The sequence below is a fragment of the Euleptes europaea genome, chromosome 8 (assembly GCF_029931775.1).
Source record: "Euleptes europaea isolate rEulEur1 chromosome 8, rEulEur1.hap1, whole genome shotgun sequence".
In the NCBI taxonomy this organism is placed as follows: Eukaryota; Metazoa; Chordata; class Lepidosauria; order Squamata; family Sphaerodactylidae; genus Euleptes; species Euleptes europaea.
Window position 1 is genome coordinate 14,226,888 of NC_079319.1, and position 23,242 is coordinate 14,250,129.

At 44.4% G+C, this 23,242-nt stretch overlaps 1 protein-coding gene across 1 annotated transcript in view; it reads left to right on the forward strand.

Annotated features, from left to right (window-relative positions):
• Window positions 1-15,517, forward strand: part of ATAD2 (ATPase family AAA domain containing 2) — a 31,909-nt gene extending 16,392 nt beyond the window's left edge. The window contains exons 17-28 of the mRNA XM_056854667.1: window positions 280-403; window positions 1,907-2,093; window positions 3,287-3,472; window positions 3,759-3,894; window positions 4,007-4,203; window positions 5,598-5,757; window positions 5,927-6,049; window positions 6,589-6,741; window positions 10,491-10,889; window positions 12,751-12,884; window positions 13,710-13,838; window positions 15,478-15,517. Coding sequence (XP_056710645.1) covers window positions 280-403; window positions 1,907-2,093; window positions 3,287-3,472; window positions 3,759-3,894; window positions 4,007-4,203; window positions 5,598-5,757; window positions 5,927-6,049; window positions 6,589-6,741; window positions 10,491-10,889; window positions 12,751-12,884; window positions 13,710-13,838; window positions 15,478-15,510 — 1,961 coding nt within the window. The 3' untranslated portion in view covers window positions 15,511-15,517. The remainder of the gene's footprint in view (window positions 1-279; window positions 404-1,906; window positions 2,094-3,286; window positions 3,473-3,758; window positions 3,895-4,006; window positions 4,204-5,597; window positions 5,758-5,926; window positions 6,050-6,588; window positions 6,742-10,490; window positions 10,890-12,750; window positions 12,885-13,709; window positions 13,839-15,477) is intronic.
• Window positions 15,518-23,242: the final 7,725 nt, after the last annotated feature.

Sequence of the window (23,242 nt, forward strand, 5' to 3'; positions counted from 1 at the left end):
TGATACCAATGCTTCCATAGGAGCAAATAAGGGTGAGCTGTTGCTCCATGGGGTGTTTGGGCTTTCTGATATTCCCCTTATTGCTGCAGCCATGGACATGCTAGATCCCATGCCATTCCTCAGGGTCACTCGGCCAACAAAGATGCCTCATCACAGCACCAAGTACTAGACTAATTTAGATTAATGGTACTGACAAAGAATGTTTCATTTAGTCCAAACTTGGGAAACAGTACACAGAATTCCAAAGAAGATTTGTTTGTGTTTTTTGTTCTTTTTAAGATTTTTCAAATGTGTTGGATAATGACTTGCTGTACAGTGATGAAGAGGGACCATCAGTGTTTGAAACTGAACGTTGCCAGACAATATCCGATAAACAGAAAGGAAATACTCTTAATTTTAACAGGCGAGTATGTTTCTATGAAATTAAGATTGTAAAACTTTATTTTCATGGATGGTGCTATACCTTGATATTGCCTTATAGATCAATGTACTACTCCATCCTAAATGAAGACGAATACTGGGGCTTGAAAGTAGGCAGTCTTACTAGCATGTGTGTCTGGGCAAAATGGCTGATGCTGCTTAGGAAAAGTGGAAAGTAGTTGATTTGGAGTTGAGAAATACATTGGGTGTGGGTATGTTTGTCTGCTTTTAAAATGCAATTAGTCCCCCCTTCCTAGCACATTCTAAGTGTGTGTAAAATCCCATGGAGGGGCTCCTATTAGAGGGGAGTTTTAGCAGAAAGCTGAGGGAGGTGTTTAACCCCCCTTCACCTCTACCCAGTTTGCATGCTGAAAATGCAAGGTTAGTTTTGGCCTTCTCAAAGACACTGGTCTTGTCTCTTTTCTGCAGAAAGAGTAGGATGTAGCTTTTAATATCTGATTTAGAATAGCTGAAACATCTTAAGGTATCTTTTAAACTGGGCTAACTTAAGTTGTAAGTTGAGTCCTACAACTTAAGGGCTAGAAATGAAATAAATCTGAAAACAGGACACAGACAAGAAAGACAAGTTGGCAAGATGAACACTTGATCAGTTGACTACTTGGGCTGTTCCAATGTATTTCTACAACACTTTTTGTATACAGATTTATATTATAAAGAAATTCCAGTTGTTAAAGAATACTGGTTTTAAAGAATCTGACGAACTGTGAGTATGAGTTTAAGGAACAAATCGCGTTCTCTTGCACCTCCTGAAAAGTTGCTTCTAGGGGTTGAGGAACCCTTGGGGAAAGAACCAGATGTGTTACAGGGTACATGATTTGAGGAGAAGTTGGCAGAAATTATCCCCCTCCCCTGCCACAAGCTTTCCCATGAACGGAGTAAGCACTCGCACAAAAAGTGAGAAGTTGACTTCTGCTGATTCCTTCTTGTTGCTGCAGCCCCCCCCCCCCCATAATATGTCCTCGTTCCTCTAACCTTCAGAAACAGGTTTTCCAGGTATGCAGGAAGCTGCAGTGGCGAAACATCAGATCTGTGAACTTGCTGTGTTTGTGGTTGCTAGAATACAACTCAACATGTATTAAATTGTGTAGATTCTTGAAGGAGATTTGATTGCCATTTGGGTATGTGGAAAGATTGGGATTATTATAATATTTGTTTTAACAATAAGCTGTTTTCGGTCTGTACAGAAGAAAGACGGTAAAAATTTAAATTTATCTCGTTTCTGTACGTAGTGGTGGAAAACAGTAAGCTTTTTGAAAAGTATTACTTGCATGTACAGTATTCATGTACAGGGTAACCTAAAACATATGTGTTGGCGTTTTCAATGTGGCGTAGTATCTTGGCAGTTGTAAAGGATGAAGAGAAGTAGGTTTATGGCTTGTCGATCCTTTTGCTGGTTTGTAAAGCATTATTCTTGACTGAAAAGCTAAATATAAATGTGCTGAATAGATACTGTTAATTTTTTTAGAAGTGTTTATCACCAGCCTACTTCATACCGACCAAGACTTCTGATAGCTGGCGAACCTGGGTTTGGGCAGGCCTCTCACTTGGCACCGGCAGTTATACACGCTTTGGAAAAATTCACAGTGTATACCCTGGATCTTTCTGTTCTCTTTGGAGTTGGTGCTGAAACACCAGAAGAAAAATGCACACAGGTATTTTACCTCTTTTGTATCACTACTGAAGTGAAACTGATAAGTGCTTGGTTTATTTAACATGTACGAAACCTCGGTACGTACATGTACAGATTTGCATCCACATTAAGCTAGGAGCCCCATGGTGCAGAGTGGTAAGCTACTGTACTGCAGTCCAAGCTCTGCTCATGACCTGACTTCGATCCCGACGGAAGTCAGTTTCAGTTAGCCGGCTCAAGGTTGACTCCGCCTTCCATCCTTCCGAGTACCCAGCTTGTTGGGGGTAAAGGGAAGACGACTGGGGAAGGCACTGGCAAACCACCCCGTAAACAAAGTCTGCCTAGTAAACGTTGGGATGTGACGTCACCCCATGGGTCAGGAATGACCCGGTGCTTGCACAGGGGACCTTTACCTTTTAGGTTTGGGAGATTTTTTTCCCTGGAAGAATGAAATCTTTTAGTTTGGCCGAGGTTAGAGCAATTAACTACTGAGGCGTATAGAAATATTATATTTTCGAGTAATGCAGTTCGAGTTGAACTGCTTCTGTTAAGTTTTTTAAAAAAATAATTTACTCCAGGTTTTAGATAAGATTTCAGCACAACTGACTTTCAGAAGCTAATGAAATACTGAAAACAGTGTATTCAGTTATTGATTGGATTGAGTTTGGTTTCAGTCAGGTTTGAAACGTGAGATGGAAGAAAATGGTATGGATAAAGCATCTCCCTATAGAGTTTCTTTTTAGGTTTCTCTGGGAATGAGAAAAGGTAGTCTGCTAACATGCTACATTAGTTCATAAACTAAACTAACTTTCATTTTGCAAAGATAGACTGAGAAATTTGAAAGCTAAGAATATTAGTGAGTAAGCCAGTGGCCACAAGTATCGTGGAACGTTATTTTTTTACACCCTGCCTTTCCAACAAGGCGGCTAACAAAACATACAAAATAAAAATTAATCTTAAAAACCATTAAAACATGATTCCCTTTGTGCCAAAGGAGTAAACAAACCCAACTTTTAATCAAAAATAAATTTTTGACACATGACTCCTTCCAACTAGTTTCCATGTGCTGGGTACACATAAAACTGGTGTGTATTGCTTGTACTTGCTGCAAGCCCTTTGGTGACTTCAGGTCCCATCTATAAATCTAGGGAGGATGTTTATGCACATGTTCTCTTAATGGAATGCAGGATGACTTTTTCTCTTCTAATTTAACAGTTGATCAGCGAGGCCAAGAGGACAACGCCAAGTATAATATACGTTCCAAATGTTCACTTATGGTGGGAGACGGTTGGACACACACTACAAGCTACATTTACTACACTGTTGCAGAACATTCCATCCTTTGCTCCAGTTTTGCTGCTGTCAACATCAGATGTGCATCATGCAGGTTTGCCAGATGAGGTACTTGCTGAATGAGTTCATCCAAGATATTTTTAATCTGTCGCCCTTTACTTTAAACTGCCTGGATGCTGCAGCCTTCTAAGCAATCTTAATGAGGAAAAGAGGCAGACTTTATTATTTAAGTCTCTTCCTTGTTCCCATCCACTGAATCCTTTGTCCTTTTGTCAGGCATCAAATGCTGTAGACTTTAGGAGAAAGTCTTTGCTTTTCACATACAACGCTGTTGACACAAATTAGTCGCTTGTGATAACTTTTGCTTGTCAATACCCTTTTCCATATTTTTTAGATACAAGAATTATTTGCTAGTGATTATGGGGAAATTTTCAATGTCCGCTTGCCTACCACTGAAGAAAGAAAAAAATTCTTTGAAGATTTAATTCTCCACCAAGCTGCTAAACCTCCTGCATCAAAAAAGAAAGCAGGTTAGTATGTGCAGCAGGTAAAACTGTGCGAAAGCCCTGTGTAGACTGCGTAGATAAGCCAGAACTAAAAGGTCAACTCTTAAAACATTTCACAATCTTCCATCTAATTAAGTTTTGCAGGCTTTAGAAGTATTACCAGTAGCACCATCCGCTGAACCGCAGCCGCTGACGGAGGCGGAGGTCAAACGGCTTGAGGAGCAAGAAGAAGACACTTTACGTGAACTGAGGATTTTCTTAAGGAACGTGACTCACAGGCTTGCCATTGACAAGCGCTTCAGAGCCTTTACAAAACCAGTTGATTTGCATGAGGTAAGAATTAGTATTTTACTTCAACTTACCAAATAAGCTGCCTGGGCAGGGGGAACCCTTTTTCCTGGCAATTCATCTAGAGCTTAAAAGATTGCATGATAAAACAATTAAGTGTTGTTATGAAATGCTGCAAAATGCCCCTCCTGAATACTTACATTTTATAGGAATTAAATGAAATAACAGTGCAGGTTAAAGCCAGAATGCATGGACAAAATCAGGAACCAGCTTATTCTCCCCTCCTCACATTGCATTCATTACTCTTCGGTGCCTCAGCCCCCTTGGCACTTGCCTCAACACTGGCCTTTATAAAGGTAGCATTCACTCTGGTGCACATGTGGCCAAACTCCTTGCTTTAAAAAGTGCAGGCTCTGCACACTAACAGCCCATTCCTGACCTTTTGGCGGCCAGGGATGGCGTGGGCTCATTATTCTTCATCTAATCTCTAAGCTATACAAGTGTCTTGTTGTAAGCCCCTGTAGCATAAATGATTTAACAAATTATTTTGCTTTAACTTTCCCTGCCAATATGTGAGGTGTCTGCCCAGGGTTGGCTTCTCCATGCCCCTCCACCATCCCCTGCCCGGTTGCTGTCGGCGTTTGCTTGGCCTCAGAGTCTGGATCCAAGGAAGGTTGCCCTTGCTCGGCTCCAGTGGCCCATTGGGGCTGGCAACTGTCCGCCTTTTCTCTTCCTCCCCAGCCTCCACGCTTCACTGGCATTTATCCCCTCCTGCCCTCTATTTTCCACCCCTGTCTGAGCTTACAAAGGGAGCCTTGGCTTCATGCCTCCCTTCCTCTCCAGACTTCCTCCTTCTGGCCCCTCTTCACCCTCCCTTCATCCCCAATGCCGCGGGACAGAGCGTTTCCGTCCCTCTCCCTCATGGCTAGCCTCTCAACCGCAGCTGGCTGGTCCTCAGGTGGCCACAGGCCCTGGGTGGCCCAGGCGGCCCAGCTGGCTGGTCCTTCTGCCGCCCTCTGCGATACCTTGCTTGGCAAGGCCAGTGGTGGGGGCCACGTCCGGGCCTCGGCAGCGGCGTCCTCCATCGGAGGCTTGGGTTATGTCGGCTCGGGCTACAGCAGCCTGGCGGCATTTTCCCGCTGCTTTCCCGGAGGCTCAGATCTTGGTGGCTCAGGCAGCGACAACGAGGCCTCCTCCGTCTGACTTCCAGAGGCTTCCTCCCCGTCGGACTCCCAGGTAGGTCTGGGAGTGCGGCGAGAGGCTGCGTCTCAGGACACAATATCATGATATAAAAGGCATCCTTCTGAAATTCAGCCTATGAAGACCACCGCCATATGGTGCCAACGTTCTTGGACACACATAAAGATCCTTCATTTCATAGCTTAAATGAAAAGCTGCTCTGAGATTGTCTTTTAACTTGTATTATGTTAAACGTGTAGGTACCAGACTATGTCACTGTTATCAAGCAGCCAATGGATCTTTCAGCAATTATTTCCAAAATTGATCTTCACCAGTATCTGACTGCAAAAGATTATCTGAAAGATATTGATCTAATCTGTAGCAATGCATTGGAGTATAATCCAGACAGAGACCCCGGAGGTAAGCATAAACTATTTTGCTATAACAAAAACATATAAAGATGCTGTGCCTCAGATTTTTTTTTTTGTAAGCTAGATTGTTATACAAAGTGAGGTGAAATACTTCTGTATAAAGTTAATAAAAAAAACCTAGTGTGATTAAGCCGCTACAAAGTGTTTTGTGTTTTTAGATCGTCTCATCAGACACCGAGCTTGTTCGCTGAGAGATACAGCGTATGCAATAATTAAAGAGGAAATGGATGAAGACTTTGAACAACTCTGTGAAGAAATTCAAGAATCGCGCAAAAAGAGAGGTGTGATATGTTCTGATTTTTAAAAGTGCGTATCTAGCAAACTACTGTACAGAGCAGAACTCCTCCACTTCCTCATTCTCCTGTGGTCCTTAACCGCCCCCCCCCCCCCTGAAATTTCGTTTCTGGGGTTTTGTGGACCTTCAAGAAAAGCATAGGAGGCAAGGGGAGGGCTTCAGTGGGCAAGGGGCACTAGTGGAAATCGCTGCCCCCTCTTCTGCAAGCAGGAATGCTGTTCCATCAAAGGAAGTGTATGGCTGGATGAATGCCACTGTTCGTCCATAGTCAGTTTTATTTATATAGGTAGCATGGCCAAGTTCCAAATGCACAAATGAGTTTTCAGTGTCCCCTTCCAGTTGCAGCCCCTTGCGTTACATTAGGTGACTACCCAGATTCCCCCAACCTTCAGCTGCAGTGTTTGTATATGAGTGCCGGAAAAGCCTCAGCATGCAGCCTTTTGAATCGCAGTCTCTGCGTAAATACACCACGAATTTCAGCATCATTTAGTAAAAGATGCTTACAGCGTTCTGTTTCTTTTAAAGGTTGCAGCTCTGCAAAATATGCTCCATCTTACTATTATGTAATGCCAAAGCAGAGTACCTCCTTGGAGTACAAGAAATTGGATTCTGAATGTGGTGAGAAACTGAAAATTCCTGCAGTACCTGTGGAAACGAGCTCTCCTTGCCTTTCTAATGGTAAGAGCTGTCTGGTCTTTTGTATGTTCCTAAGTGTCAGCTGCGACTTGACAGCACGCGCACAAACACACCAGTGTCTGATGCAGCTTCAAGCCACAAGCAATTCTATTGTTAAGCAAGGAACTAATTATGACAGCATGCAGAATCAAGACCTATTATATAAGGCAGTGTCTCTCTGTCTTGCTACTTTCCCTTCTCTTCTGTCCCCCTCACTATTCCCTAAGAGAATCCTTAAGTCATAGCAGCAGTAATGTTAGCTATATTGGATTAACGCAACTGTGTGGAAGGATTCCTGTGGAGCATAATTTTGTTGCCTCCCCAAAATATCCTGGTCCTAGGAGCAACATTTTGGGCTACAGCTCGGGTGGGGGAGTTGTGCTGAATAAGGCCTTGCTTCCATTAACACTTGGAATCACCTCCTATGGATTCACTAAATGGCTTTTCTCTTGGTGTATTCCACCAGGAAGACCGAATCATAGGAGATGATTTCAAATGGTAATAGAAGCTTAATTAGTTCCCTTTTGTAAGACTGAGGGGAATAGTTCTGTAAAAGAGAGCACAAAAGTTAATCCTCAAATCCTCATCAGATAATTTCCAGGATGAAAATAAGTGGCTCCAACACTCTACTTTTCATATGCATAGAGACAGACTACCTAAATAGAATGCAACAAAGGGGGCCAGAGTCATGCAGGTGGCACAGTAAGAGATGCATGCATATACCCACACCCGTCTCACTTCAGCCTGCTCAGATCATTGTTTGCTACCTAGCTCCTCACTGACTGCTGTATTGTAGCCTTGCTGTGTTCATTGTCATCACTGTCTGATATGCAGTCAGGTAAGAACTGAAGTTTTGGATTTGACTGCTACAAATGCTGTTGTCTGCCATCTTTCGGGAGGGAGGCAAAGTGAATCAGAGTTTTGGGCATGGTTGAGGCCAAACTCTTAACCATGGGAGAACAGCAGTGATGAGCAACAGCACTAGAGACTGCTTCCATTGCCAGAATCCTCACCAGCTGAGCCAAACCAGCCCAGGAGCATTGTTCGTTCTCCCTATTGCTGCTTGGTAGGCTTGCCCTTGAGACTGAGCTTGTGTGGGGTAACCAGGTCCACCTTAAAATATACTTCTGAAGATTAGAAGTGTGGGCCAGGTGAATCAGCCCATGTGTGGAACACAATCAACTTTTTTTTATCAAACTTGATGTTGACTCTTCCAGACAATTGGTTGGGTAGTCCCGAGAAAGATGTATTGCCACCACCGTACTCCAGGGAAGATTGGTCTATTACGTGGAAAGCCCATATGCAAACCTTATGTCCAAGTTTCACGTAACTGTTAAGATACAAATGGTCTCTCATTCCCTATAGAGCATTTTTCCTTAACATAGGAAATACCTACCATTAATCCTTTACCATAATGCATCAAGCTTCCTTGTTTGCCTTTTTCATATGGAGGACGTTTAAGAAAGACTGAAATGTATAAAAAAGTACCGTATTTTCCGGCGTATAAGACGACTTTTTAACCCCGGAAAATCCTCTCAAAAGTCGGGGGTCGTCTTATACGCCGGATGTATGAGGGCGGGTGCTGAATTCCGAGCCGGACTGGAGAATGCTGAGGCGGGGTTGAGACTCGGGCCTCCGGGGCCTCGCCAGCCTGCATGCTGGCTGCGGCGCCGGCTTAGCGGGCCCCTGTGTGCGTGGCCGGGTTCATGCAGGAAGGAACCTGGGACCTTCTGCAAGCGGGTGGGTGCCTTTGTGTGTGTACGGGGGAGGGGCATGAACCGGGAACTAACCTGGGACCTTTTGTAAGCCGGTGCGTGCCTCTGTGTTTGCGGGGAGGGGGGACCGGGAAGGAACCTAGGACTTTTTGCAAGCACGTGCGTGCCTGTGTATGTGTGTGTGTGTGTGCGCGCGCAGGGGAGGGGGGGAACCGGGAAGGATTCCATGTTCCTTCTCGGCTCCCCCCCTCCCCTGCACACACACACACACACACACACACACACACCCGCTTGCAGAAGGTCCCAGGTTCCTTCCGAGTGGTGGGGGGAGGGAGAAAGACGCTTCCCCCAAGGCTGCCCCTACAGCCGCAGTGTGCAGGAACATCGCGGCACACTTCAAAAAACCCTTTCACTGCCTCAGCTGTTCCTGCACCCCGCAGCGGCGTGCGCAACCGGGCTTCACCCTTCCCGCCTCCCTACCCCGCCCCCAGAGTCGCCTAATCGCCTCCCGTGCGGATGCTCCGCCGCCGGGAGCTGCTTGGCTTCTTCCCTTCTTCCCCCCTCCTCTTGCCACTCAACAGCTGACAGGCGGCGAGGGGGGGTAGAAGAAGAAGCCAGCCGCTCCTGGGAGCCGATTAATCACTCTGGGGGTGGGGTGGGGCGGGGTGGGGAGGCGGGAAAGTTGAAGTCCAGTTGCGCAGGGTTGCGAGCGCCGCCAGGTATGTGTGTGTGTGTGTGTGAAGGCTTTTCTCTCTTCCTTTTTCTGTCACTCCTTTCTCTCCCTTTCTCCCTCTTTTTCTGTCTCTTTCTTGGTCTGTCACACTCTGTCCTTTTCTTTTTCTCTGTCCTTTTCTTTCTCCCCCATCCATCTCTCTCTCTCTCTCTCTCTTTCTTTCTCTCTCTCTCTCTTTCTTTCTTTCCCTCTCTTTCTCCCTCCCTCCCTCCTTCCTTCCTTCTGCCATTTATGCATGGGAGGTTTTGCCTTGGATTTGCCACTCTATAGACTAGATGCACATTTTCCCGATCTGAATTCTCAAAACTCAACAATAAATCCCATGCAGAGTTTTGAGAATTCAAATGGGAAAAATGTGCATCTAGAGAGCAGCAAATCCAAGGCAAAACCTCCCATGCATAAATGGCCTTTCTTTCTTTCTTTCTTTCTTTCTTTCTTTCTTTCTTTCTTTCTTTCTTTCTTTCTTTCTTTCTTTCTTTCTTTCTTTCTTTCTTTCTTTCTTTCTTTCTTTCTTTCTTTCTTTCTTTCTTTCTTTCTTTCTTTCTTTCTTTCTCCCCAAAAACCTCCCTAGTGTCAACCCGACCCCCCACCCCCCCGCTGGGAGATCTGCAACCGGTATGGCATTGGTATGGCCCCCGAATGATGTGATAAATATGCAAATGGCCCTTGGCAGAAAAAAGGTTCCCCACCCCTGCCGTAGAGAAACCGCCTCTAGCAGTCGCAGCCGGGCGGATGATCACCCGTGCAAATCTCCTGCCGCAAAGAGTTTCTCTGACACCATAGGGGTGGGACCTTCTGCTCGCTGAGCGGGTGCTCTGCCATTGAGCCATGGCCCCTCCCCTATGGGGTCAGAGAAACTCTTTGGGGCAGGAGATTTGCACGGGTGATCACCTGCCCGGCTGCGACTGCTAGAGGCGGTTTCTCTACGGGCGCTTCTACCCACTCGCCTCGCTCTGGGCTCAGAACCCGGTCGGGGCAGAGTGCGAACTACACTTCCCAGCGTGCCTCGGTTTCTCTTCGGGCACTTCTACCCACTCGCCTTGCTCTCGGCTCAGAACCCGGCCACCATTTAACTGTGTGTTGTGTGTAAAAAAAAAAACTTCTGTTTTGAATCTCTTCCCCTTCCAGCTTGAGTAGATGTCCCCGCCTTCTAGTATTATGGGAGAGGGTAGTCTTATACGGCAAGTATATCCCAAACTCTATATTTTAGCTTGAAAAGTTGGGGGTCGTCTTATACGCCCAGTCGTCTTATACGCCGGAAAATACGGTATATATTTTAGAGTTTATCGCTCCTTCCTCCATAGCCCTATCCAAGAGAAAACTCCGAAGAAAGAGCAGGTGGTGCCTGGGTAACCTAGCAAAGAGAAAGAAGACTTCTCATTTCAACAAAGAGAATAAAGCCCCGGGAGAAGATCAAGATGAACCAGACAGTGATGGAGAGGAGTGTCTGGAAAATAACGATTCCAGCATGGAACAGAACGAAACAATTCAGACTTCGCTGGAAGAATCTGAAATGGCATCTCCAGAGGAGCAAGCCAACGGCTATGAAAATAAATCTGATGCAGAAAATGAGAATGAGCAGGCTGATGGTGATACTGCCAAGTCTAAATCGGAGGAGGGCGACAAAGATACTGAATGTTCAGAAAAGAGCAAAAGATACAATGGAGACCTAAGAGAACATTTGTCAGACAAGGATACTAATGGTAAGTGAATAATCAATCATCTGTTAACATGTCTCAACTCCAGTGGCAACAAAGCATTTATTTTATTACATGTAACCTTTCCACTTCCTCGGTCTCCTACATTCTCTTGGTGACAACATTGTATGGCTTTGCATTATTGTTTTCAAGCATTCTTCCTAACTAACCATAGTATGTTCTTTAAGTACTTGTCTGGCTATACTTGTAAGACTGATCAAGAAATCCTATTCAGTGAAATCCGGATTGTCAGGTTTAGTTGCACTGAAAAATTGTAGATGTGGGCTGAAAGATTTGTCCTGTCCAAAAATAACTTTTTAAACCTTTCCGTTAGAATGGGATTCAGTGGCTGGGGTGAATCATGATTTAGGGTGCTTTTTATTTTTATTTATATCCCACTTTTCTCCCTGACTGGGGGACCAAAGTGGCTTTTCTGATCATTCCCCCCCACTTAATCTTCACACCAACCTTGTGAGGGTAGGTTAGGCTGAAAGATTGTGATGAGCTCAGGCTTCCATGGTTGAGTGAGGAATTTGAACCCTGTCATTCTAGGTCTTAGTCCAATGCTCTAACCACTACACCTCACGAGCCCTAGACTGGTAAGGCTGTGCTTTTAACATTTGGTTTGGGATTTTGTGTTAGAATTTGTGGTTTTTAAAGCATACCTGTTGCATGCCTTTGTGCATAGGATTGCAACTTTAGACGTGCACTGTACTATTCCCCATGTTCTGGAGAGTAAATACTGTTCAATTGGAGTTATTTCCAAGTAAGCATGCATACAATTGGCAGTACTCGTTGTACTGAATCTACTAGAAAAGTAAAGCAAGGTTGATCTTTTATCCTCTGAAGCTAGATCAAAGCCCAAAAGGAAGCATTTGTATCTAAAATTCTTCTATTAAGAATCAGTTACAGATTGTGACTTATGAATGTGTTTCCATCTAAGTAGCACAGTTTCTTTTGTTTTACTACAGCAGTTCTCTACCTTTCCCCCCCCCCCCTAAATCTCAGGTGGCAAAAATGAAGATATATTATTAGTAGTAATATATAGTAAGCTATATCACTACTAATCTGCAAAGGCTTTTTTGGAACCCTCCTAGCAGACTAACAAAATTTCTGGAAACTTTGAAGCCAAACTGCTACACCCTGTGCTACCATAGCACATGTATCTTTAATGTTTGCCATCTGAGATGTAGGGGGAAATAAAAGTAGAAAACAAATTCTGTTATGAACTAAAAGAATATTATTTGGACAGAAACTCTGTGATAGAGTTGCAGTAAGTAGGACTGCCGGCATGTTTGGATATTAAGCTAAACCTTGTAACATTGAAAATATTGATTAAACATCATAGCATACGAATTGCTGCCAACGGTACTTACATTTAAACAAAAACAAAAAAAGGAAATGCGTTTTAAGATACAGACTTTCTCACTTAAAAAGAGAAAATATTTCATGGGAGGTTTTTCCAGTACTCCACAAATTTCCCAGTTTTCCTTTAGAAAAATTGGAGGGAAGTCTTTGGGGGGGCAGAAAAGCACCCCCCCACACAGTTTTCAGCATTCACATCTCAATGTTGGAAGCTTGTTTCCCTTCCTCCTTGAAAAATGCAGCTCATTAGTTCATCGTTGTGGCTTCCGCGTGTCCTCATGGGACTGTGCAGGGCGACTATGGAGAGGAGTTGTCGAGCTTCCTAGAGCTTTCTAAGCTGCAGGGTGCTCTCCCTCTTCTGCTCAGAGCCAGCAGTTCCCACCAAAACCGGCATAAGACAGGAAAGGGGGGAAGCATTCCTTCCTCAGTCTTTGCCGCTGTGAAGAGAGGTTGCCTTCCAGTAGTACCAGCATTCAATATAACTACATCTTTTCCACTGTAGATGTATGTGTGCTTCACATGACTCGTGCTAGGCGCTCTCAGGTGGAACAACAGCATCTCATCAGCGTTGAGAAAGCAATGGAGATTCTTTCAGAGCAGACACCACCGCTTATTGTGGACTATGAAAAGCTCAATGTATGTATACTATTTCTTTTCCTTCTGAATGCTCAATTAACAAGAAATTGATGAAATGAACTAAACAGAATCCTTATTTTAGAATAAATGTGGCTTCTGATGCCTTGGACACACACTCCTAGGCCAGCGCGCAATACTGCAATGGGCAAAAAGCAACTTGCCTGAAGTATAAGTTGTGCAATAAACTTTCTTGCTGTAAGGAGGAAGGCATCTTGAATCTGGGTTATTCCCACCGGCTGCTCAGGGAGGCAGGGCTAACTTCATCATTTCCTGTCTCTCGCACAGGAAACCCTAGAGCTCAGTTTGAATACTCCCGGAGCTAGATCGATGACAGGAAGGATATAACACCTATAGAACATTAACAAGAACAGGCGGAAAACTTTGTTATAACATAGGAAAGTATTAGGTAACAAGGAAGAAGAGCTATTTTAGGGAAAATTTAGGTATATAATCTGTTTTCCCTTGCCACTTTGTTGCACAAGTTGTTTACTGTCCTCCCTGAGCAGCTGTGGGAATAAACTCAGATTCAAGATGCCCTCCTTACCTCAGAGCAGAAGGAACCCTCACGGTGAGTATCTAAGGTTCCGTTCTACGCAGAGACTATTTGCCATTTAATAAAACTGAAATATATATGTACAAATACCAAAAAATTTCTTCTAGTTCCTGCACTAAGCCCCGAATTACAGTATAAATTTCAAAGTTTATGGGGGTGGGATGGAACTGAGAAACTGTGTTCTTGTGCACCATATGTCTATCCTCTGTATTGTGGTCTATGTCATGAATGTGTTCTGTACAACATCTTGTACTATTCTTTTCCTTTCCCAGGCATTATTGCAAACCGTTGTTCAGAAAACTAAAAGCCACACTCTGTTTCAGTTGGAAAAGCTGTATGCCTTGCTCAGTCAATGTATTTACCGACATCGCAGTGACTATGATAAAACCAAATTGATCCAGGTATGATAACTTGTGCATAGCTATCCCCTTCTGAATTTTTAAACTTATGCATTCTATTGTATTAGTGCTAGTCCCTCATAGAGGGTATCGAGATGCAAGTAAGGGACATTAACTTCCCTGTTGTAGCTCTTTGTCCTAACAATCTTTTTTTTAAGAATGCAAGATGGAATTAAGCGGCACACATTGCACATTCGTTGACATATTTCTTACTACATTGCCATTTGCAGTAGAGGCCATGGTTGTATATATCAGCTTCTGTGGATATTATATGTGGGAACTTAGTTTGATTTGCATTGTCGTGGTTTCCCCTCAATTTTAAAATAGCACTGAATACCAATTTCCTTCATGGCAGAGATGTTTTAAACAAGCTAATTTTGTGTCTTTATATATATTTTAGAGACTATCAGACTTCATAAGTTGTACAAATGTTTAGTTGTGAACCAAGTTTCAGGTTAGTGTTATAGCACTTGATCTTGTTTTGTACTCAGTACAGAATCAAGGCTAATCAATTTAAAAGTTGTCTGCATTTATTTAGTGCACATGCAGTTGAAGGAGAGCTTGCTCCCAGGTCAAACTCTCACCACTGGCAGTACAGTCAAAGGAGGATAACATAACAAATTGTGTCTATTACAGGCATTTGCAATATGCAGCCTGGTTTCCTTTCTACATATTGAATGTAGGTTTCTGAACTCATGGTTCTGTGTTTGGAGGTTTGCCTTGCTGCCTATTTTTGGTGGCTTGATTTCTGAACGACTGCAGGCCCCACTTGAATATAGCAACCATGCTCAGTTGCCATCTTAAAACCTTCACATAACTAAACAAGAACTCAGATCATTCTCGGTGAATCAACAGTAACTTTGGATAGTTAGTAATATCTTTTGGTATTACTAGGCTTTGTTACAGTGGACTTTTAGCTAACCTTTTCACAGTATGCTTACATAGCCAGTTTCTTGCAAATTTGGCTCCCTAAACTGAATGATCCTTTACCTGGATGGCCCAGTCTAGCCATCTCAGGAACTGAACAGGGTCAGCCCTGGTTAGTATTTGGATGGGAGACCACCAATGAAGTGTAGGGTTGCTGTGCAGAGACAGGCAATAGCAAACCATCTCTGAACATCTCCTGCCTTGAAAACCCTACAGGGTCGCCATGAGTTGGCTGAAACTTGACAGCACTTTTCACCACCAAGTTGAGTGAAAATGCACACAAGAGATTAGGGTATGCTGCCCGCTAAAATTCCACAGTACAAATTTGCAAACATTACCATATTTAATGTATAAAATTCAGTAGCAACAATATTTTAGCAAACTTGTTGTATTGAAAATACAGGCTTGGATCCAGTGATGTGCAAGTGGAAACACAAACTGAGTTAGCGCAGCTCCATTTGTTCACAGTCTTGTTCTAACAGACCTAGCACTTTCCTCCCTATACGATACAGTGGCCAGAAATTGGTTGCACAAGAGATTGCATAAGCAGGCACTCAAGTGGGGATACAATAAGTTTGACTTGGCTCAAGTTACTACCACAACCTTTTTCTTGCATTTCTGCTTGTGCGGGCGCTGCAGTGTGAGCAGGAATTTTGCCCACTGCTTGATTCTACTTTTGTCATTTGTGAGCATTCTTTTTCCCCCCCGTTTTCAGGAAATGGAAAGAGAAATTACAGTCTTCAATTAACTCCTTTAACGAAGTCTTCTGATTTAAAGTGTTCTCGACGATTAATTCAAGACTCTTCCAGCGTCCTGTAATCTTGATTCTAATCAGACTGGCTTCAGAAGCTGCGGTTTGTGACAAATTGGTCAAGATACAAGCTTAAAAGATGCTGAATGGTCAAGACTGTGTGCCTGGCGATCCCTGTACAGCTTGTTTGTGTGTGTTTTTACAATTGAAGTGCATGCTAATTTATCATTCTGTACTGTTTTCTTCAGTCAAATCATGTATATATGTTGAAATATCTATTTTTAAGAAGCCAGTTGGTATCTTAACATCTCACATGCTTTCTGACAGCGTTCTTTGTGGTATTCTAGTTTCTCAAGCTTTCATCATCATCTGTTTTTATCGCTGCACTAATTCCAATGTCAATATGACTGTTAATGCTCTAAATATTGCATAATATATGTTAATGAACAAAATAAATTTATATACTCTTGACATAATTCATTGGGCAGGTGTGTTTTCTTTATATTTTTACACATTAAAACATGGATGGGTAACTGGTTGAACATTAAACACTGTATTGGCATAGTTTCTGAGACTCCAGTCCAGCAGAGTCCAGCACTGATGCGTGGGTCCTGATGGCTGGGTAAGAAACTGTCTTGGGTGTTTTCTTTCCAGAAAATTGATTGCATTAGGCACAGCCCCATTCTTCCTTATCTTTGCATTACCTCAAACCCTTTCAGTGTATCAGGCAGGGACATGGCTTAGCACCAAAATGGTGGTTTTAATTTCCAAAACAGAAGCAGTGAAGTAATGTGACAAAGGAGAAACAACAATGTTAAATGTCAGATATTTGAAGATGCCAATAAAGGTATTTTATTGTAAATGGCAGATATTTAAGTATGTATGCTACCTGGCTGCATATCATCTCATGAAGAAGCAGCCCTTATACGTGGACAATGTGACAGAAAAACTGGGAATATTTCAAATTATCTGCTTGAAAAATGTGGTTGAAAGCCAATAGGTGAGAAACTATTGCAAACTATTACCCAGTATCCATCAATAGTTTTTGTATTTTCAGACATAGAAACACATTCCCAGTCAAGCTTTATTCTATGGGTGAATGAATTTTATAAAAATTTGTAAATATGTAGCAAATAAGATAAAAGTGGGCTACAAGATCTGCAATTTTTTATTTTTTATGTTTTTTTGCTAATTGGATATGCTGCATGAAGCAATTTGAAGATCTTTGTTCAATGGAAATTCCAGTCCGGGAGTTAAATCCATTTTCATATACAGAGGAAGTAAGGGTAGTGGAAGAAGAACTAATTGAGCTACAAAATGACATTGAGCTAAAGCCAAAGTTTAAGAAATCGTACCTAGAGTTTTGTTTACAGAAAAAAATTCTGATCGCTAGCCTGCGCTATGGGCAGTAATTAAGAAGCCACTGTTTCATTTCCAACATCCTGTTTGGTGGAATGTGGTTTTAGTGTGGTCATCCAACTTCTCTCCAAGCAAAGAAATTAACTCCAGATTATTAAAAGTGGTGATTTGAGACTCCTGCTAAGCAACTTTCAACCAGACACTGGGATTATGTAAGGCATCCTGTGTCCCCAACGGGGAGAAAGGTGGGCTATAAATTAAGCAAGCAGAAATAAATATACTGCTGAGCCAGAGACGACTAACTCCGATGCTTGCCGAATGCAAAGAGCATTGGCTCATGGCAATGCATTCATCTTTCCAATCCCCGGCATCCCCAGTTAAAGGGACTAGGCAAGTAGGTGATGTGAAAGACCTGCCTGAGACCCCGGAGAGCCGCTGCCAGTCTGAGCAGACAATACCGACCTTGATGGACCAGGGGTCTGATTCAGTATAAGGCAGCTTCATGTGTGTTCCAGCTTCATAACATAAGAAAGGCCATGCTGGATCAGACCAAGGCCCATCAAGTCCAGCAGCCTGTTCACACAGTGGCCAACTGGGTGCCTCCAGGAAGCCCCCAAACAAGACGACGGCAGCAGCATTGTCCTGCCTGTGTTCCACAGCACCTAATATAATAGGCATGCTCCTCTGATCCTGGAGAGGATAGGCACTTTCACACTTGCCGAGTAATCCACTTTCAAGGCACTTTGAAGCTGGATTTTACTGTGCGAACTGGCAAAATCCACTAGCAAACGATCGTTAAAGTGTATTGAAAGTGCATTATTTGGCATTGAATACTATAGATAGCATTGAATACTATAGATAACATTCTCAGTAATAGCAATGAGGGTTTTTTTTGTTATAAGTAGTTACAACTGAATATATTGTTGAGATGTTTAATTTTGCTGAATCATGGAAAATAATGCACTTTTTTAAAAAAAATAATTATTTTTATTATTTGGCATGTGCGAAAGCGCCCACCCTCCTCGGTTTTCTGAAGAAACTTTACGGGGGGGGGGGCTGTACTGATGTTTAACTCCTCCCCCCTCCTCACTTTCCCTTTCCCTCCTAGAGTACCACCCAGTATTTGCATGCGACGTCCACCAACTGCTTCCCCCCCCCCTTGTCGTCCCTCCCCACGCCGCCCCCCCTCGTGGCTCCAATTCCCCATGGCGAGTGGGAAAGCTCCCCGCGGCCAATCAGAGGGCGGCTTTCTCCTGGGCCGGCTTGCTGCAGCGGGGGGGGGGCTGACCCCACCCACTCCCTAGTTTCTCACGCTCTGGGGAGGGGAGGGGAGGAGGGGGGAGCCGCCTGGGCTCTTTCCAGGGCTGCCTTTGGCCCCGCCCCCGCGGCGCCTTCCTGCTTCTTTCTCTGCCCGGGGCGCGCGCGTGCATGCCGCCCGTGCAATTGGCTGCCGCGCGCTCCCCTCCCTCCCCGGGCTCCTTCTCCCAAAAAATGACACATGGGGATGGAGGGGGGGCCTGAGGCCCCTCCAGGTCTCTAGCGGGGCGCAGAAAGGGGACCCCGGAGGGGCGGCTGGGCTGCTTCTGCTTCTTCCTTTTTTTTTCTTTTTTGTGTGCAAAAGTTCAAAGTTCGCCCAGCATCACCCTCCTTCCCTCCCCCCTCCCAAAAGTGCAGTCGATTTTTTTTTTTTGGGTAAAAATGCAAGATGGCGGCCTTGCACTGAAGAGGAGGCAGGAAAAAAGGCAGCCAGCAAAAACTGCAAGGTAGGGGTTTTGTATAGTCCTTAACGCTTGAGGGACGGCAGGGTCTGAAGGTTTGGGCTGCAAGCTTTTGGGCTGTGTATTCCCCCCCTTTCCCTGCCTCCCTCCCTGGTGTGGTTTGCAAAAGCGTCCTCCCCTCTGCAAAGCCGTTGTTCCTGACGCTGAGGACTAGGAGAAAAGGCTCGGATGTTTCCTCTCCGCCTTCCTCAGAGCTTCTAAGTTGACTTCTGGAGTGGTGGGGTGAGAAGGGGCTGTGGGGGGGGGACGACACCCCTTTTCCCTCCCCTCTCCCACCCCTTTGTGCTGTTTGTAGGAAACTGGAAAAGAAAAAGGGAGTTTCGCCTGTAAGAGAGGAAAGAAGGGCGGACCGCCACCACCCTAAAAAATCCATGCGTGCAGATGAGGAAAGTCTTGGCCAAATGTGTCAAAGAAATCTCTGCAAAATATATATATATATTTTGGGATGTGGAAGGGGGCGGGGGCGATTTCTGCGCTTCGCTTCTGGCCCAGGCTCTCTGCCCCCTTCCCCTATTGTTTGCATGGGCGCATGCCGTGTTCTCCGGTTATGGTGCTTCAGAGGGAGATTGGACACTGTCGACAGGGTGGTACCCAGAGCCTGGGCCCTGAGCCGGATAGAGAGGTGCCGGACTGGACAGGAGTTCTGCCAAGATGTGTGCCGTGCCTTGACCATTTGATAGCGCTTTGCAAAAACCTACTTTGCAATGTGGGCGCTAAACATGCTCGCTGCCACAGGCTGGGAAAGAAGCTGCCTTTTCTCTCTTGCACATAGAGCCAGTTGTTGTTCTTCGATGGCTGTTCGGGAGGGAGGAGCTTACGTGTTGGGCGGTGGGGTGTTTTTATGGCCGGGGCTTCTTGAACCAACAGGCTAGAGGGAGAGAGATAGCATCATTTAAATTTGTCATTCACATCTAAGGGTGGCATGCGTGAAGTTAGGCCCTCATGACCCTGTGTTGGAGGTAAGTCAGAGAGAGAGAGAAATTGCCTACATGCACAACACAGTTCACTGGGCCAAGGGTTTGTATTTTGCTGTATTCCCTGTCAAAATCCAACCCTCTTTACAAAGTGTACATAAATATCAGTTATTGTGGACTTTAGGGATTAGGGGGTGCTCTTGAGGTAGGCTGTAGCAGTGTAAAGAAGGCAAGCCTATGTAAAAACGGAATTATAATTTTGTTTTTCAGAGTGCCCGTCGGTTTTTTGGGTTACTGAGTGATGTACGTTATGGTCCGTCGTCTGTCCCCAAGAATATGGTGGTCGTAATGAGCTGGAGTCTCAGAGGAGATTTGGCAAAAGCAAACAAAAGGGTGTAGTTGAAAGTGGGCCTGAACTCAGAGTGGTGGGTACTCTTGCTAATTTTATGGCTACGCAGTTAAAACCCTGGGCTGTGCTCTGACATCTCTTGTCTTGACTACTGCAGGCTCCTCCTCCTTGGCCCTCCCTTATCCTGCCTCCATTCCCTCATCTCTGACCGCAACTCTGCTGCTAAGAAAGTTCGCATCTCCTATTGCTCCTACTTTGAGACACCCCCTCCTCAAATTGCAGTGCCTTCTTCAACCAATGCAACACTATTTTCTTGACCTTTAGTACTTCCTGTGGCCGTACTCTGCCCCATCTTTACTAACTTATTTTCTGTATCCTTGCTTGTAATCCTCACTGCTCTTTGGTTACCTGCAGTCCTCTGGATTTTCCAGAGAGCTCCACCCTCTATCCTTAGTTACCCCTGATAATCTCAGACAACTAAATCATACACATCTTGGTCCTCCTCTTCAAAATTCACCTTGCTTAAATACTCCAGCTACACAAAATGAGTTGTTTATGTATAGCTGCTTGCTCTGACCTGCGTGTCCCAGGTTAGCCTGATCTCGTCAGATCTTGGAAGCTAAGCAGGGCCAGCCCTTTTTAGAACTTGGATGGGAGAGCACCGAGGAAGTCCAGGGTTACTATGCCGAGGTAGGTGATGGCAGACCTCCTCTGTTCATCTCTTGCGCTGAAAGCCCTACGGGGTTGGCTACGTCTTGATAACACTTTTTGTCACCATGCATAACTGCTTACAGTCATTGTGGAAGACCCGTGGCTCAGTGGTAGAGCATCTGCTTGGCATGCAGATACTCCCAGGTTCAGTCCCTGGCATGTCCTGTGAAAAGATTCAAGACCTCCGCCTGAGACCCTGGAGAGCTGCTGCCAGCCAGAGAAGTCAAGAGTGACTTGGGTAGACCAGCAGCCTGACTCAGTAGAAGGCAGTTTCTTGCATTCATCCCCTAGTCTCTTGCAACTTCCCTTTCCCTCTCTTCTGTCCCTGTCCAGGATGCCTGCTTTTGCTTCTGTCATCGATGCCACTATATAATAGGAACTGAACAACGCATCTTTTGCCTGTCCGCCTTTTTTAAAAAAATCACAGCTTGAGAAATGGAGGTGTTAAATGCCTGTGTAAAGTGGAAGTGCTACTTTGGAAATAATTGCTAAAAGTGAGAGCAATCATACGGCAGACAGAAGGGTGTGAAAAATAGTCTCCAAGCTGCTAACCCTGGACATTGCTAAAAAGTTCACTGTGCCCATGAGGAGGATGAGAGCTGGCATGGTAGAGTGGGTTAGGGTGCTGATATCAGATGGGGGAGACCCTGGTTCAGATGCCCCGTTTGGTCATGAAGCACGCTGGGTGATCTTGGGACAGTCACTCTCTTTCATTATCACAGTGTTGTTTTGAGGAGAAGACGATGTACACCATGCTGAGCTCCATGAAGGAAAGACAATATAAAATTATTATTACTATTATTATTCTGCCTTTGGTTGTTTCCAGACGGCTGTTCCCGTCCTTGTAGTTGTGAGAAGTGAACTAAAAACCCTCATCTGTAACTGGAGAACAATTTTGAGAAGAGAGTAATGGGTAGTGATCTATGCTTCAGTCCCATTTGCCCTCTTCAAGTTCTGTTGCCGCAAACACTGCATCGTTCGCAACTCAAAAATCAGCAGCAAAGGGCTGGTGGTGTCTTTCAGTGGGACTGGTTTGGCTTGGAAGTATCCCGTTGTTGACCTCTATGCTAGCCAGCCCTATGCTTGAGAAGCAGGACAACCCTTGGCTCAAATTGTGCTTGCCCACCCAACTCCATTCTCCACTAATCGGCATTGAATTTGGTTCTCCTAATGCTGAAGACGTTCGTGTGGAAGCACCCATATACATTGCTTGAAATACATTTTCTATATAAACAGTGTTAAGCACATATTGTACACATGAAGCTGCCTTATACCAAATCAGACTGTTGGCCCATGAAGGTCAGTATTTGTCTGCTCATACTGGCAGTGGCTCTCCAGGGTCTCAGGTAGAGGTCTTTCACGTCATCTACTGTTAGATCCTTTTACTGGAGATGCTGGGGGTTGAACCTGGGACCTTCTGTGTGCCAAGCAGATGTTTTCCTACTGAGCCACAGCCCCTTCCCTCCCTGAATAAATTTGGGTTGCAACAGATATTTTGTCACTGCATCTGTGTGGTAAATCCCACCCTCCCTTTGTCTCGGCGTTTAGGCCCACACTGCATGGATGGCGACTATCATAAGTTGAGTATCATTGCTGTAGCCAAGGAGATAAAGCAGGGGAAAAAATCATAGGTTTGTAGCTCTAAAATGGTATAGCTAAAAGTAGAAGCCCCGTAGCACAGAGTGGTAAGCTGTAGTACTGCAGTCAAAAGCTCTGCTCACGACCTGAGTTCGATCCTGACGGAAGTCAGTTTCAGTTAGCTGGCTCAAGGTTGACTCAGCCTTCCATCCTTGCATATAATTAGCTACCTTACTCCACTATATTATATTATATTATGTTATAAATCAAGCCTGTTAGCCAATATATCTAAACAATACATTTTATACCCCTCTACTAAGTTAATACCTACCTTTATAGACAAAAAGGAATGGTACTGTTAATATTTGAGTTTATAGCAACTTATTTATCTGCATATTCTCCACACTATCTTATACATTCAATTCATCCTCAACACATTTGAAATAAATTTCTTGAGTCACTGGACTTACCGGTATTTAGCATTTTTAACTACATCTAAGTCATGTATATCTTGCGAGTATATATCTACGCATGAAGAAGACCAGTTAGGATTCTTAATACATTTAATCATAGTACATTTTCTCATTTTTTTTCCACATTCTTCAAATCTAATGCTTAGCTGAGACTTCTGTAAGTCAGAGCCACTCAACTTGTGACCCACAAAGCCACATGCGATGCACCTGATCTGTATTGTGGCCACCATTGCCTGCCTGGGACTACAAACATGGGCAGCGGAGGTTGCCAGGTAGCTGCCATGCCATAATGCTAGGGCTTGCACACAGTGAGTCCAGATCTCAACGACGACAAAAGCTGAATTTAGATGAAGCTGCTGTAGAAAAGGACTTTTCAAATGCCATTGGGAAGGTAGAATTTTCTTTGTTTGTGAAAGGTTCCACAACAAATGACTAATACGAGCCATGCGTAGGTAGGCAGGCTAGCAAACCAGTTATGTAGGCTACTCACTTTCCCCGCCTTCTTTCCATCAATGAAGCACTGCCTTTCAGTACCCGGCTTTTCGTTGCCTCATAGTCTATCGAGTT